Source organism: Rhinatrema bivittatum, chromosome 4, assembly GCF_901001135.1.
Source record: "Rhinatrema bivittatum chromosome 4, aRhiBiv1.1, whole genome shotgun sequence".
NCBI classification, from domain to species: domain Eukaryota; kingdom Metazoa; phylum Chordata; class Amphibia; order Gymnophiona; family Rhinatrematidae; genus Rhinatrema; species Rhinatrema bivittatum.
Window position 1 is genome coordinate 203,243,043 of NC_042618.1, and position 14,082 is coordinate 203,257,124.

General features: G+C 44.6%; 1 protein-coding gene across 14 annotated transcripts in view; it reads right to left on the minus strand.

Annotated features, from left to right (window-relative positions):
* Positions 1 to 14,082, minus strand: part of DCAF1 (DDB1 and CUL4 associated factor 1) — a 466,661-nt gene that overhangs the window by 330,118 nt on the left and 122,461 nt on the right. For all 14 annotated transcript variants that reach the window (XM_029599562.1, XM_029599550.1, XM_029599554.1 and 11 more), the window contains one exon: positions 6,126 to 6,199. In XM_029599562.1, coding sequence (XP_029455422.1) covers positions 6,126 to 6,199 — 74 coding nt within the window. The remainder of the gene's footprint in view (positions 1 to 6,125; positions 6,200 to 14,082) is intronic.

Here is a 14,082-nt window from a genome sequence, read left to right on the forward strand (position 1 = left end):
CTCAGGGATTGTTACCCGAGGTTCTGTGTTTGGCGGCAGCTATGGGCGGGATGCTGAGTCCATCTGTCTACACTAAGGAAAACGAAATTATCAGGTAAGTAATTTCTCCATTTCCTGGCGTGCAGCAGATGGACTCAGGACCAATGGGATGTACAAAAGCTACTCCCGAACCGGGTGACAGCATCTTGGTTTCTTCCCAGGAAACTGCCTGGGCTCTAGTGGAATGGGCCTTGACTTGTAGATGTGGAGGCTTGCCTGCCTCTACGTAGGCCACCTTGATTACTTCTTTGATCCAGCGGAATATGGTTGCCCGCGAGGCCGCTTCCCCTTGTTTCTTCCCGCTGTGAAGGACAAATAGGTGGTCCGTCTTTCGTACAGATTCCGACCTTTCTCGGTATCGGACTAGGGAGTCTGCAGACGTTAAGATGGCGAAGGCAGCTAGATTCTTCAGAGTCCTTATGCTCAACTGGAGATGGCAGCGAGATGGTTTGGTTTAGATGGAAGTAAGAAACCACCTTTGGAAGGAAGAAGGGGACAGTGCGTTGCTGTATGAATCCCAGTGTGAACCTGAGGAATGGTTCTCGGCAGGATAGTGCTTGAAGTTCGGAGATGAGACGGGCCGAACACATTGCCACTAGGAATACCGTCTTCAAGGTTAGGAGTCATAGAGGCAGACCTCGGATAGGTCTGAAGAAGGCTCCTGCTAGGAAGTCTAGTACTAGATTGAGGTTCCATAGGGGTACCAGCCACTTTAGGGGTGGTTGAATCTGCTTGACCCCTCTCAGGAAGCGGGAGATGTCTGGATAAGATGCTAGGCTGATGCCTTCCACTTTGGCTCCGAAACAGGCCAGCGCGGCCACCTGAACCTTGATGGAGAGACAACCCCTTCTGTAATCCGTCCTGCAGAAATTCTAGGATCGTGGGAATTTTGACTGTCCGAAGGATGTCGTGATCTTCGCACCAAGCTTTGAATATTCTTCATATTCGTATATAGGTCAGTGATGTGGAGAACTTGCGTGCTCGGAGCAAGGTGTCAATCACTGCCCTCGAGTATCCGCTCTTCTTCAGGCGTGTCCTCTCAATGGCCAGACCGTAAGAGAGAATAGAGTTGGGTCTTCGTGGAGGATCGGGCCTTGCTGGAGCAGGTCCCTGTGTGGAGGTAGAAGGAGAGGGTTCCCCATCACGAGTCTTCGCATGTCTGCATACCACAGCCTTCTTGGCCAGTCCGGGGCACTAGAAGTACTAGCCCCCTGTGGTGCTCTATCTTGCGGATGATCCTGCCCAGTAGCAGCCATGGGGGGGGAAGACATATAGCAGGTCTTCCTGAGGCCAGGTCTGGACAAGGGCATCTATCCCTTGGGATTGTGGTTCTCGTCTGCGACTGAAGAAGTTGGGAACTTGGCCATTGGACAGTGTTGCCAGGAGATCCATGGCCATGGTTCCCCAGCAGTTTACTATCAACTGGAAGGCTGTGGTCGACAGCTTCCATTCCCCTGGGTCTAGACTTTCTCTGCTGAGGTAGTCCGCAGTGACGTTGTCTTTTCCCGCAATGTGGGCGGCTGAGATCCCTTGTAGGTTTGCTTCTGCCCACACCATTAGGGGATCTATTTCCAGGGACACCTGTTGGCTTCTGGTTCCTCCCTGGCGGTTGATGTAGGCAACTGTCATGGCATTGTCTGACATGACTGACAGATTTGCCCCAGAGTCTGTGACTGAACCGTATGCAGCCTAGTCTGACCGCCCGGGCTTCCAGTCAGTTGATGTTCCATCCCAACTCTCCCTTGTCCCATTGCCCCTGGGCCGTCAGTTCCTGGCAGTGGGCTCCCCACCCTCATAGGCTCACGTCCATGGTGAGCAAGATCCAGGTCGGTGGGGATAGCCTTACTCCCTTGCTCAGATGGTCTTCTTGTAGCCACCATTGGAGCTGGTTCCACACCTCCTCCAGGAGCTGCAGACGAACGGAGTAGTCCTGGGACATCTGGTTCCACCGTGACAGTAAGGAGCACTGTAGCGGTCACATGTGCGCTCTTGTCCATGGGACCACTTCCAGGATTGATGTCATGAGGCCGGGGATTTGAAGGTAGTACCATACTTTGGGTGAAGACTTGTTAGCAGGTTTCGCAATTGTTTCATCAGTTTTCTTCTCCTCATAGGGGGAAGAATGACCTTGTCTTGGCTGGTGTTGAACCGGACTCCCAGGTATTCTAGAGACTGGAATGGCTGTAGGCAGCTCTTGTTTGTGTTGACAACCCACCTGAGGTTCTCCAGTAGAGCCTTGACTCTGGTGGTCACCTGATGACTTTCCTCTGTAGACTTTGCCCTGAACAGCCAATCGTCCAGAAAGGGGTGTATGAGGATTCCCTCTTTCCTCAGGGTCACCACTACTACCACCATAATTTTGGTGAACTTCCAAGGGGCTGTGGCGAGCCCGAAGGGTAGCGCTCGGGACTGGTAGTGGTGGTCCAGGATCGCGAAGCGCAGGAGGTGCTGATGCTCGTGATGGACTGGGATGTAAGGAATTCTCCCGGCTACATCGCCCTTATGACCAAGCGCAGGGTTTCCATGCGGAAGTGTGGTAGCCTCAGGTAGCGGTTGATCGACTTGAGGTCCAGGATGGGTTGGAACGTTCCCTCTTTCTTGGGGATGATAAAATAGATGGAATAGTGCCAGTATTTTGTTGTTGGGTAGGCACCGGCATTATGACCTTTAGGGCAAGCAATTTGGCCAGTGTGGTTTCCACTGCCGTCCTCTTGGAGGGTGCGTGGCAAGGAGATTTCACGAACTTGTCCGGAGGGATGTTATGGAAGTCCAGATAGTATCCCTCTCAAATGATGGTTAGGACCCACTTGTCCGCTGTTATCTCGACCCATCTTTGGTAGAATAGGGCAAGCCGGCCCCCTATGGCTTTTTCCTGTGGATGGGTCGGCTGATTCTCATTGTGGGGTGTGGCTGGGGTCTGTGCCAGAGCCAACTCCCCTCTTGTTGTGTTTGTTCCAAAAGGACTGACCCCTGCCTGCAGGGCAAGGGGCTTGATATGTACTTTTGTAGGGTCTGAAGCGCTGTGATCCTTTGCCCCTAGGTAATCGGGGGTAGGGGCGTTGGCTTTTGTTGTCCTCCGGTAGCCGAAGTACTGGGGATTCGCCCCATTTGTCGGCTAACTTCTCCAGTTCGCTTCCGAACAGGAGGGCTCCTTTAAAGGGCATTCTCGTGAGTTTCATCTTGGAAGTCGCGTCGGCTGACCAACTTCGGAGCCAAAATTGCCTTCTGGCTGCCATTACGGATGAGACACCCCTGGCTGAGGTGCGTACCAGGTCAGAGGTCGCATCCGTGAGGAAGGATACCGCTGGTTCTAGTGCTTCCACAGGCGTGGCGGCGTTCCTGGTCATGGATAAGCAGGCGCATTTTACCACGGCACAGCAGGCAGCAACCTATAGTGACATAGCTGATACGTCGAATGATTGTTTAAGGATGGATTCCAGACGTCTGTCCTGGACATCCTTGCGTGCCACTCCTCCCTCAACTGGGATGGTAGTGCACTTTGTGACCGCGCAGACCATGGCGTCCACTTTGGGGAACGCCAGGAGATCTTTGGCAGAGGGTTCCAGTGGGTAGAGGGCTTCTAGGGCCCGTCCGCCTTTGAAACTAGCCTCTGGGGCATCCCATTCCAGGTCGATCAGCTGTTGTACGGCTTGCAGCAGAAGGAAATGGCGGGAGGCCTGAAGGAATCCCTCTAGGAGAGGGTTAGTCTTCGGTTCCCCTGTGGTACCAGTGCCCGGAATGGCGAGCTCCTTCAGGCTGTGAGCCATGAGGTCTGATAGCTCGTCTTTGGAGAAAAAAACGTCTCATGGTTCGGTAAGGTTCTGTTCTTGGAGGGATTTCCCCTTCCTCCAGGGATTCTTGATCCTCATCCGAGGTGTCCGTGTCCCCTATGGAGAGGCTTTTAGCCGGTAGAGGCACGTCTCTGGGTGAGGCTGTGGTTGTGTCATCAGTGGTGCCGCTTGCATGTGGACGAAGGTGTGGAGACCTTTAAAGAATTCTACCTAGGAAAAGAATCCTGGGTCTAGATTGAAAGCCGCTGCGTCCCCAGGGAGCCCCTTTTGAGGGAGGCTCGCGCTGGGGGTGGAGAGGTCCGGTGTACTATCTGTGGATCCGAATTCCTGTTCGGACTGGGGAGGGCCTTGACCTGGTTCTCCCAGAGCCTCCTCACACTGACGGCACAGGGCCATGGCCTCTTCGTGCTGCGCAGCTCTTATGTGGCAGGCTGGGCAGAGGGCTTGTGCTTTGACCTTCTTGGACCATGCTTTGACCTTCTGTGGTGCCATGGTTTGTGCGTGTAGGGTAGCAGAAAGCCCCATATAATGTGCGCGCCGGGAGGCTTAGTTATGCACTCCGGGTGCGCCGAAGATGTGCGCGTAGGTCAAAATACATGCTCACAAGATGCACGCGCCGCTGTGCGCACAGATTTAACTTATGCGCCCGGCACCATTGAGCGTGTGGCTGTGTGCCCAGCCCCCTTGTATGTGTCGCTGTGCGCACGGCACTTATGTGTGCGCCGATATGCGCACAAGTAGGTTGTGCGCCCGGCTCGGTTAGGCGGACAGGACGGCGATCAATGGGAAACTACGTCAGCAACCACACGAGCAAAAGGGCGACCACTTCTGAGGGTCTCCACGAGGGAGGACCCTTGTATCGGATCGGGGTCTAGCCCGGACGGGGCTGATCAACCCGATAGTACAGACACCGACTGACGATCTGTGTGGCTTTCTGAGCCTCGGAGACCAGAGACTTTTAGAAAGTTTTCTACTTTACCTTATCTCGGCGTTTCCCAGGTTTCGTTCCGGGCGGTCAGAGAGGGAAAAGTACCTTCACCGCCGCGCTTGGTGTTGCACCCGCTGCCTCTCAGCCTCTCCCATTGCCGGGGGCCAAGTCCACGCTGGGAACCGGCTGCCGGACAGAAGCCTACCTCTGAGGGATCTCAGAAATCACCTCAGGAATTCTCAACTGGGGGAGGGACCCGTAGGTATCACCGCAGGAGAGCGGGGCTCGTCTGTAGAGGTAAGCTTTCTTCTTGTTTGGAATTTTCTTTGGTTTGAATACTCTAACACTGTGCAAGCGTGTATAGAGTCCCGAACTGCTATGGATACGGATAAATACTGAAGAGCAGAGCTTCCTGCAGGGGTATATGTACTGGTGGTGACATCAGATTGAAATCTGACTCCAACTGCTATCAGGAGAATACCATACCCATTGGTCCTGAGTCCATTTGCTACACGCCAGGAAAAATTGCATTATTTAACCACTATTGTTTTTTTTCCTTATAGATTGTCATACACTAGATTATGTACCTGCAGTACTGTAAAGCTTTTCTTCTGACTCCATTTGCTGATAGGGGTGGAAAATCCAATTGTCTGGACTGATCTGGAGATAAGGACTATTTCATTTTATTTATATTCCGCTTTTCAGGCACTTCAAAGCAGATTACATTCGGGTACTATAGGTATTTCCCTTCCCAAAAGGGCTTATAGTCTAAATTTGTACCTGAGACAATTGAGGGTGAAGCGACTTGTCCAAAGTCACAAGCAGTGGGATTGAACTCTGGCTTCCATGAGATTGGCACCTGGCGTTGAATTATCCTGAAAGGAATCTCCAAGGGAGTGGTAGAGATTGTAGAGTTGAGCAATTGGTGTAGATAGGCTGGATGGACCGTTTCTGCTGCTGCTGCATTTCTATGTTTGTTTTAATTTTCCTGATCCATTCCTGTCTGTTTCTACCCAATTTCAGAGTGGAGTAGCCACCTAATTGTTAGAATAGCAGACTGGGAACCAGGGAAGCCAGAATTCAAATCTTGCTTTTCCCCCCTTGGGCAAGTCACTTCAGCCTCCAATGCCTCAAGTATAAACTAAGATTGTAAGCCCTCTGGAAAAAGGGACCTATCTACTATACCTTCATTTAACTCACCTTGAGCTTAGATTTGGAAATGAGTAAATCTAAATGTAAAATATAGTAGCTATCTTGTAAGACATCTTCTGTGACAGTTACAAAAAAAAAAACAAAAACAACCTAGTGGAAAGTCCTTGTGTATGGAAGCCCTAAGAAAAAACGAAGAAGGAAAGACAAAAACATACTGCATTCATAAAGTCATCATTCTTAAAGAGGATTCGGAGTAAGTGACCCAGCATACATTCGGGATCAGCTCGACCTGTAGAAGAAAGAACAGAAACTTATAATCAAAATACCATTCTATTATATATAAGAAACAAAACATTATCAAATCTGCAAAAAAACAAGAGAAAGACAAGGAACCAACAATTCATACCATCAAATCCATAGCACAGCAGCTTTATAAAGAGCCTACTGCATCATAATCCACTATCCTGCACTTACTGGACAGCTGTCAAATTATAATGAACTGCAACAGCTATTTTACCCTCGACAGTAAGGGTAAATTCAATTATTGTCTACATAGATTTGAACAAAGAACAAGACATGGGTTTTAAATAGAAATGTTTCATAATTCAGTTATCACATGACTAGACAAAGTTTCAGAAATATAGGTCCCAAACCATGGTCTCCACACTCTTCACAGGAACTATGTCTCAGTTAAAAACATAAGAACATATGATATGCCATGGGTCAGAGCAAGGTTCATCAAGCCCAGCATCCTGTCTGCATTAGAGGTCAGTTTGAGTCACAAAGACCCAGCAGATTCCAAAACGTAGATTTCCTGTTACTCACTCCCAGGCCTAGCAATGGCTTTCCCAGGTCTAGTTGGCTAATTGTTTGTTAACATTATCTCTGAGAGCTTATCTAAACCTCAGACTCCACTATGCTAATCATTTTGACCATGTCCTCTGGCAATAGATTCCACAACTTGATTGCAAGAGTGAAAAAGTACTTTCTAAAATTAGTTTTAAATCTGCTGGTTGTTAGTTCCATGGAGTGTCCCTTGTTTTAGTATTATTTGAAAGAATAAATAACCATCTCCTATTTACCCATGTCACCTCACGTGATTTTATAAATTTCTATCCCCTCATCTCTTTTCTGAGCTGAAGCACTATAACCTGTTAGGCCTTTCCTCATAAGGGAGCAATTTCATCTCCTTTATCATCACTATTCTCTGTACCTATTCTAGTTCTGCTGGTGTGGTTTTTTTCTGTGGTTTTTTTTTGTTTGTTTGTTTTGGGTTTTTTTTTAGAAGGGAGCAATCAAAACTGCAGAAGATACTCAAGGTGCAGACATTTATTTATTTATTTGATTTTTTTATATACCGGCATTCGCGATGGGAGTCGCATCATGTCGGTTTACAATTAACAGGATGTGAACAAAAGGATAAGAACTTAGAACAATATCATGTGATGTAAGAAGAAGTAGCAGTAAGAAGAAGAATGAATGTAAGAAGAAGAATGTAAGAAGAAGAATGAATAAAACAGAGAATTATGAAATTCTCTGTTTTATTCATTCCTTTCCAAATAATTCCTAATGTTCTATTTGCTTTTTTGACCACTGCCACACACTGACCTGAGGATTTCAACATATTGTCCACTAGGACTCCCAAGTCCTATTCCTGGGCGGTGATTTTTCACTGACTGAATAAATTATAGTACATAATTTAGCCTGCAACAATTCCTGAACTACTAAGGAATCCACTATTGTATACCTGTAATTAAGATTTTTTTTTCCTGAGCACATCATTTTGCACTTTTCCCACAGTAAATTTCATCTGCTACATAGATGGCCCAGTCTGATCAACTCATTTGTTTCTCCCTTTACCAGTTCATTTATTTAACATCCAGTAGAGACCCCTGGGGCACTCAACCACTGACCTGTCTCCAATTGAAAAGCTGACCATTTAGTCCTACCCTTCTGTTTTTGTCTTTTAACAAGTTAACAAGCCACAGAAAACGCTGCCTCTTATCTCAAGATTTTTTAACTTCCTGAAGTCTCTCTCATGAGGAACTTCATCAGAATCCTTCTGATGATACAAAAAGAACTGGCTCACCTTTTCCCACATTTTTATTTACACCTTCACAAAAAAATCTAATACCTTAGTAGAGGGAAACGTTAACTTTTCCATTTGGTCATGTTGACTTCTCTATTTAGTTATGTTTAGCTATTATGGCCAATAATTCTGTTTTTAAGAACAGCTTCTTCTATTTTGACCAACATCAATGTCAAGCTCACTGGGCTATAATTTCTTGGATCATACCTGAAACCCTTTTAAAAATCAGTGTTACATTAGCCAAGTGTTCAGGTTACTATGGGTGCTTCAAATGATAGGTTACAGCTTACTAGCAATTGGTTTGCAATTTTGGGGATAGTTGGGGGGGGTGGGGGGGGAGACTGCCTCTGTGGAGGCCCATGATTTTTGCACTTTTTATACCAATGTAAGAGTGGGCATTATGAACTCGAGGTGAGGTTTGTGGGGTATTGGGTTTTAGGGCGCAGTTTAACATGCACAGTCATACGTACGAACAGTACAGTTACATCAGTGAAGATTTAATGTGATTTGGAGGGTTGGAAGGTGAAAGAGTAGATTTATACCATGTTCCCTCTACCTAACTTGATGTACTATCTACCTAGCTGCAGTCAATCGAAAAAAGGTCTTTGAACAAGTTTGATTCCCTGAGCAGGGTGGGGATATGAATACACTATTGAAAAGATGTGAAAAATATTGGATTCGGTGTCATCACATGGGCTAAACGAAAGGTTAGATTGGCATTTTCTCTAATATCACTTTAATGCTCTTTCCGTTCTGTTCAAGGTGTATACATTTATTCACCATGTCATGGCATACACTGGTTGAAACTGATGTGGGATTGATAAATCCACTTCCCGCGTATGTTCTTTAAAATGGCATCCAACAGCGGCTGGCTTTCCAGCCCTTGAACACCATCAGAACAACTCATGATAGGTGTTATGACATTTGAGTTCACGGCAATGTTGTTTTCATGCTGTGCATTCACAATCGACAAGTCTGTGTTCAAATAGATTTGCTATCAGTGGGATTGCTATAGTATCATACAATAATTTAAGCAATTATTTTTTATAAAAAAAGAATTTCCTTAAGATTGGCTGTCTTGCTAAAAATTTTACAATGCTATTTATTGTTCCATGTTCCAATCCAGGATTTCAATGGAGCTTTGATAGTTGAGTAGGCACTTGTTCTCTCCCCACTGCCCTATGATAATCTGACCCCTGAGAAAGATAAGAAATTTTGAAATGCCGCAGCATCGGGTGATTTATGAGAAAAGTACTTCAATAACTGGCTTTTGTGGACTTGGAAGACTTCCCAGAATGCCCTCATTTGTTTTGACCAGTCTGGAGTTTAAAGGTGAGTGCTAACCCCTTATTTGGCTTTGCTCTCTCTCTCTCTAATATGAAAATGTTTTATTTGCATACAAAAACGCTATTTTAAAAAAGATTAAGCTCTGTAACACAAGGATTCATGTAACAGATGATTATAAATATGGTGGCACTCTTTGGTTGAAGACATAAGATTCTGATGATACAGTCTAGGTGCCTTTATGAACAGAGCATATGTTTTCAATCTTGTATATAATGCATTGTTTTTGAGTGAAATATTGGTGCATGAAGACATCAGCTACCAGCACCTTGCAGAATGTGATTCTATGCAGATATTTATATAGGCTCAATAAAAAACTCTTATAAAATATTACCAGTATAGCAAATGTTGATGTCAATGGCAATAACTCAGATTTTAATATAGTGGAAATGTAATGTCACACCTGAAAATAAAGTGGTCTTTGTTGATAAATCCCAGAGTATCTTTAATTGTACAAATGTCTTAATTTGTATACTATCTTTTAACAAAAAAGCAGAAGTAGTATGGAATCTTTGATACTGCAAAGTTCAATATTTGGGATACATGTCACCTAGCTGGAAGCAAGGGCTCCCCAATGAGAGGAATAAAGATTTGGAGAAGGATACAAGTAATTTCACTCTCAAACATTTCCATGCATGCTGCATGGATTTTAACAAAACAGATGCATGTACATTATCAGGGAATGCAAATAAATGGGCATACAATAGCAATTTAATAGGAACACCATCTGCTGTTCAATTGACAGAATGGGGCAATAATAGTAACCAGACTAAGTGCTTCATTAAACAAGTATATTATAGTATTTAATATTGGGAAGATTTAACTCACCCTTATCTCTAGGTAGCATCAATTTTTTTTTTTTAAATCAAATCATGCCCTACTGGTCCCTCCAGAGAAAATGACTACAGATCCTCAGAAATGTAATATCCTTTTGAAGTAAAATTAGGATCGTTTGTAGACTATATAATTTAGGCGGTAGTATTATTATTAACGCCACTCTACCCTGCTGCAAAACTGGGAAAGCTGTCCAACTAACCAACCTAGTCCAAACCTTCTCAAGAACAGGAACATTAAAGGAGTACTACAAATATGGATGTCTAAGAATAAGAAAGCCCAAATATTCAATAGTAGCTGGTTTTCTATTTTAAAGAGAATCCCTGCCATGTCGTTTGTAAGGTACCCATCGGGGTAGATTTTAAAACCCCTGCGCGCGTAAATCCTCCTGGATTTATGCATGCAGGGCGCCGGCGCACCTATTTTGCATGGGCCGCTGGCGCACGCAAAGCCCCGGGGCTTCCTAAAAGGGGCGGGAGGGGGCGTGTCCGGGGGCATGTCCGGGGGCGGTCCAAGGTGTGGGCGATGGTTTGGGGGCGGGCCGGGAGGGCGGTCCCAAGTCCCCCGGCACTGCGGCCTGTGCTGGGGGATGCAGGGGCGCCGGCTTCAAGCAGGCGTAACTTGCCCAACAAAGGTAGGGGGGGATTTAGGTAGGGCTGGGGGGTGGGGTAGAGAGGGGAAGGGAACGGAGGCAGGCTGCGCGGCTCGGCGCATGCAGGCTGCCGATTTTGCGCAGCCTTGTGCGCGCCGACCGCCAATTTTATAAGATACGCGCGGCTACGTGCGTATCTTATAAAATCTGGTGTACTTTTACGCACACGCATATTTTTTGAAGATCTACCTCATTATGTCCAGTGCTTCTGACTAGTCAAGATTTAGCTTAAGTCCAGAAAAAGTTCCATATGACAAACATTTAAAGTACTGACAGTAGAAAAATAAAAGCATTGGATAAGAGCATTAAATCATCATCTGCAAAGAATAAATTATTTAGACTTTTATTCCCTATATGCATTCCTTAGATCATTATATCCCCCTCCAACATATGCACTAAGGGTTCCAAAGTTTAACACAAATAATGGAAACAGTGGGCACCCTCATCTCGTACCCTGCTGCAGGGCAAATGGCGCTGGTAAGCAACCTTAACATATCTGGGTAGTGGGATTAAAATAGAGTACAAATTTTTTTAAATAAAACTATCCTTGATAATCAAATGCAAAGAGCACAAACTTCAGAAATTACTATGAGCGACAGTCAAATGCCTTTTCGGCATCAAATCCAGCTAATAAAGTATCTGATATGGGGCCCTGCTGGCAATATTCCAAGGATATCAGCAATTTCCTAACTTTAACACTTGGCTTTCCTGCCATAGACAAAACCCACTCTATCTGGAAGAATAGTATTGGGCAAGATATACTTCAATCTGTTTGCAATCAACTTACATACGGTATATTTTTATTTCCAGGTTCAGCAGGGAAATCTGTCTAAGACCCTATCAATTTCAAATCCTTACCTGGCTTAGTCAACACTATAATTATTGCAATTTTAATGGAGTCTGGCATAATCTCAAAGAGGTGTTGCAAATCCATTGCTATATGTCCGGACAAGTACTTGTAGAAACAGGCATCCAAATCATTTGGCCAGGAGTCTTAAAATTATGCAAGTCTAATTACTGCTTGATTTTCCATCGCTGTAAATGGAGAATTTAGTTTCATGAGAATTTATAGAGAAATCCTTGGAAGGCATAAACCTTGCATAAATTGGTCTCTGCAGTCAAAATCTTCCTGTTCATTAGGATACAAATTAGCTTAATATTTATGGAAGATATCAGTTGTCTCAGAACAATTATGGCATTTATCATCACACAGATTAGAGATTAACTTAGACCCAGCTTGAGTACTAACTAAATTGACAAGCAATCCTTTAGATTTAATTCCATAGAGATAGAATTTGTGTTTTAAAGCTTGAATCAATGGAGCTGCTCTAAGATGAAACAGATCAGTCAACATTTATTGCATCTGAATGTAATTATCCTTAGTTAGGGGAACCTAACCAGGCCTGTTTGCACCTCTTAATCTGTTTATTAAGGTCTAAAATAGTAGCATCCAACTTTTTTGCCAATCATGTAACTAAAATTTTACCTCATCGCTTTCCTAGCTTCCCAGAATATAGGATCTGTACCAAAGCTAGGAGACATTCTCCAGATAGTCAAACTTCCATTCCCATAAACTAGCTGATAGAACGTGCTGTGATCAGAGATTACTATGGTCTCTACTGAGGCTAAATCTATCTTACCAAACTACCTTTCTGATATCAACAGATAATCAATACTGGTATGAGTACCATGAGCTCTGGCATGACGCATATAATCATGTGGGGTAGGGTGAAAAATTCACCCCACATCTATCAAGGCCATATTGGAAAATAAAAAGAGTATTATCTAGATCGAACACCAATACACATCACCTCTCAGTATGATGGCGACATCACCTAAAGTGCCAAATTCAGACACCAAAGAGGCAAAACATTTATGGTCATATTGGTTAGGTAAATAAACCGATAAGACAATTGTACATTTCCCAAACAATTCCCCCAGGATAAGTGCAAGTTTGCTTACCCTAAATGGTGTTTTCTGTAGATAGCAGGATGAATTAGCCATGATGACTGGATGGCAACATCAGATGACATTCCACGTGGAGCTCTCTCTCTCCAAGAAGTCTGAGCTTTTTCTGCTGCGCCTGCACGGCAGTTCTCATGCAAACCTGCAGCTAGTCGCTCTTCAGTCCATGATTAAGTCTTATTTAGTTAGATATTTTATATACCGTCGTTCCATGTAAAGATCATAACAGTTTAGCCAAGCGCTGTCTACCTTGCAAGAAAAAAGGGGTTGTCCAGGGAGGAGGTGGGTTTGCATGGTTAATTCATCCTGCTACCTACAGAAAACACCATTTATGGTAAGCAAACTTGCTCTTTTCCATTGATAAGCAATAGTCATGTTGTCTGGGAAGTCCCAAACTTAGGGTTGTAGAAATTCAACAGAAGACGGAGGCGGCACCATGAAAGTAATTTTTTTTTTTTAGACAAACCTTCTTCCCCGTGGACAGTTCCTTTCAATTGACTACATTGCTTAAAACTGCTTGATCCACTGCACTATCAGACACTGTGAACTGGTCCAGGCAACAATGGGAAGTGAATCTGAACAGATGACCACATGGCTGCCCTGCAAATCTCTTCAATAGGGACATTGTGCAGGTATGCAACAGAAGAGGCTGTGGCCCACACTTGGTGTGTCAAAATAAAATGCGCTGAATGACAGTGCTGAATGCAACAGGAAATCCAGTTAGTGTCCTCTTGGTCACTGCCATTCCCAGGCATTAGGATCATAGGAGACAAACAATTGCGATGATCACTTATGGCTTATAGTATGCCAAAGTTCTTTTGCGATCAAAAGTATGTAAGTCTCTCTACCATTCTTATGCAGCTTTGGAAAAAAAAAAAGGTAGGAAGTGTGATGGCTTTTCATATCAACCAAGCCAACAACTTTGGGCATGTTAAAAAAACAACTATCATAGAAGAATTGCAAAAAGGGTGGAAAATGAACCAAGACCTGCAATTCACTCACTCTTCTTATGGAGGCAACGGCCACCAGAAACAGTACTTTCCATGTTAGAAACTTTAATGAAACTGACAGTTCAAACAGATTCCTCAGTAAGGACGTCAAGACCACATTAATGTCCCATGGAACGGGTGGTTTTCAAAGTGGAGAAGTCCTTTCATGAATAGGGATATGAAGAGTGAACTAGGATAGAAGAATCTGTTGTTTTTATCGTGATAGAGACCACTTCAGTGCAAATTGCCAGCCTGACCGAGGATGTCACCAGGCCTGTCACCTTTGGCAAAGATTTAAA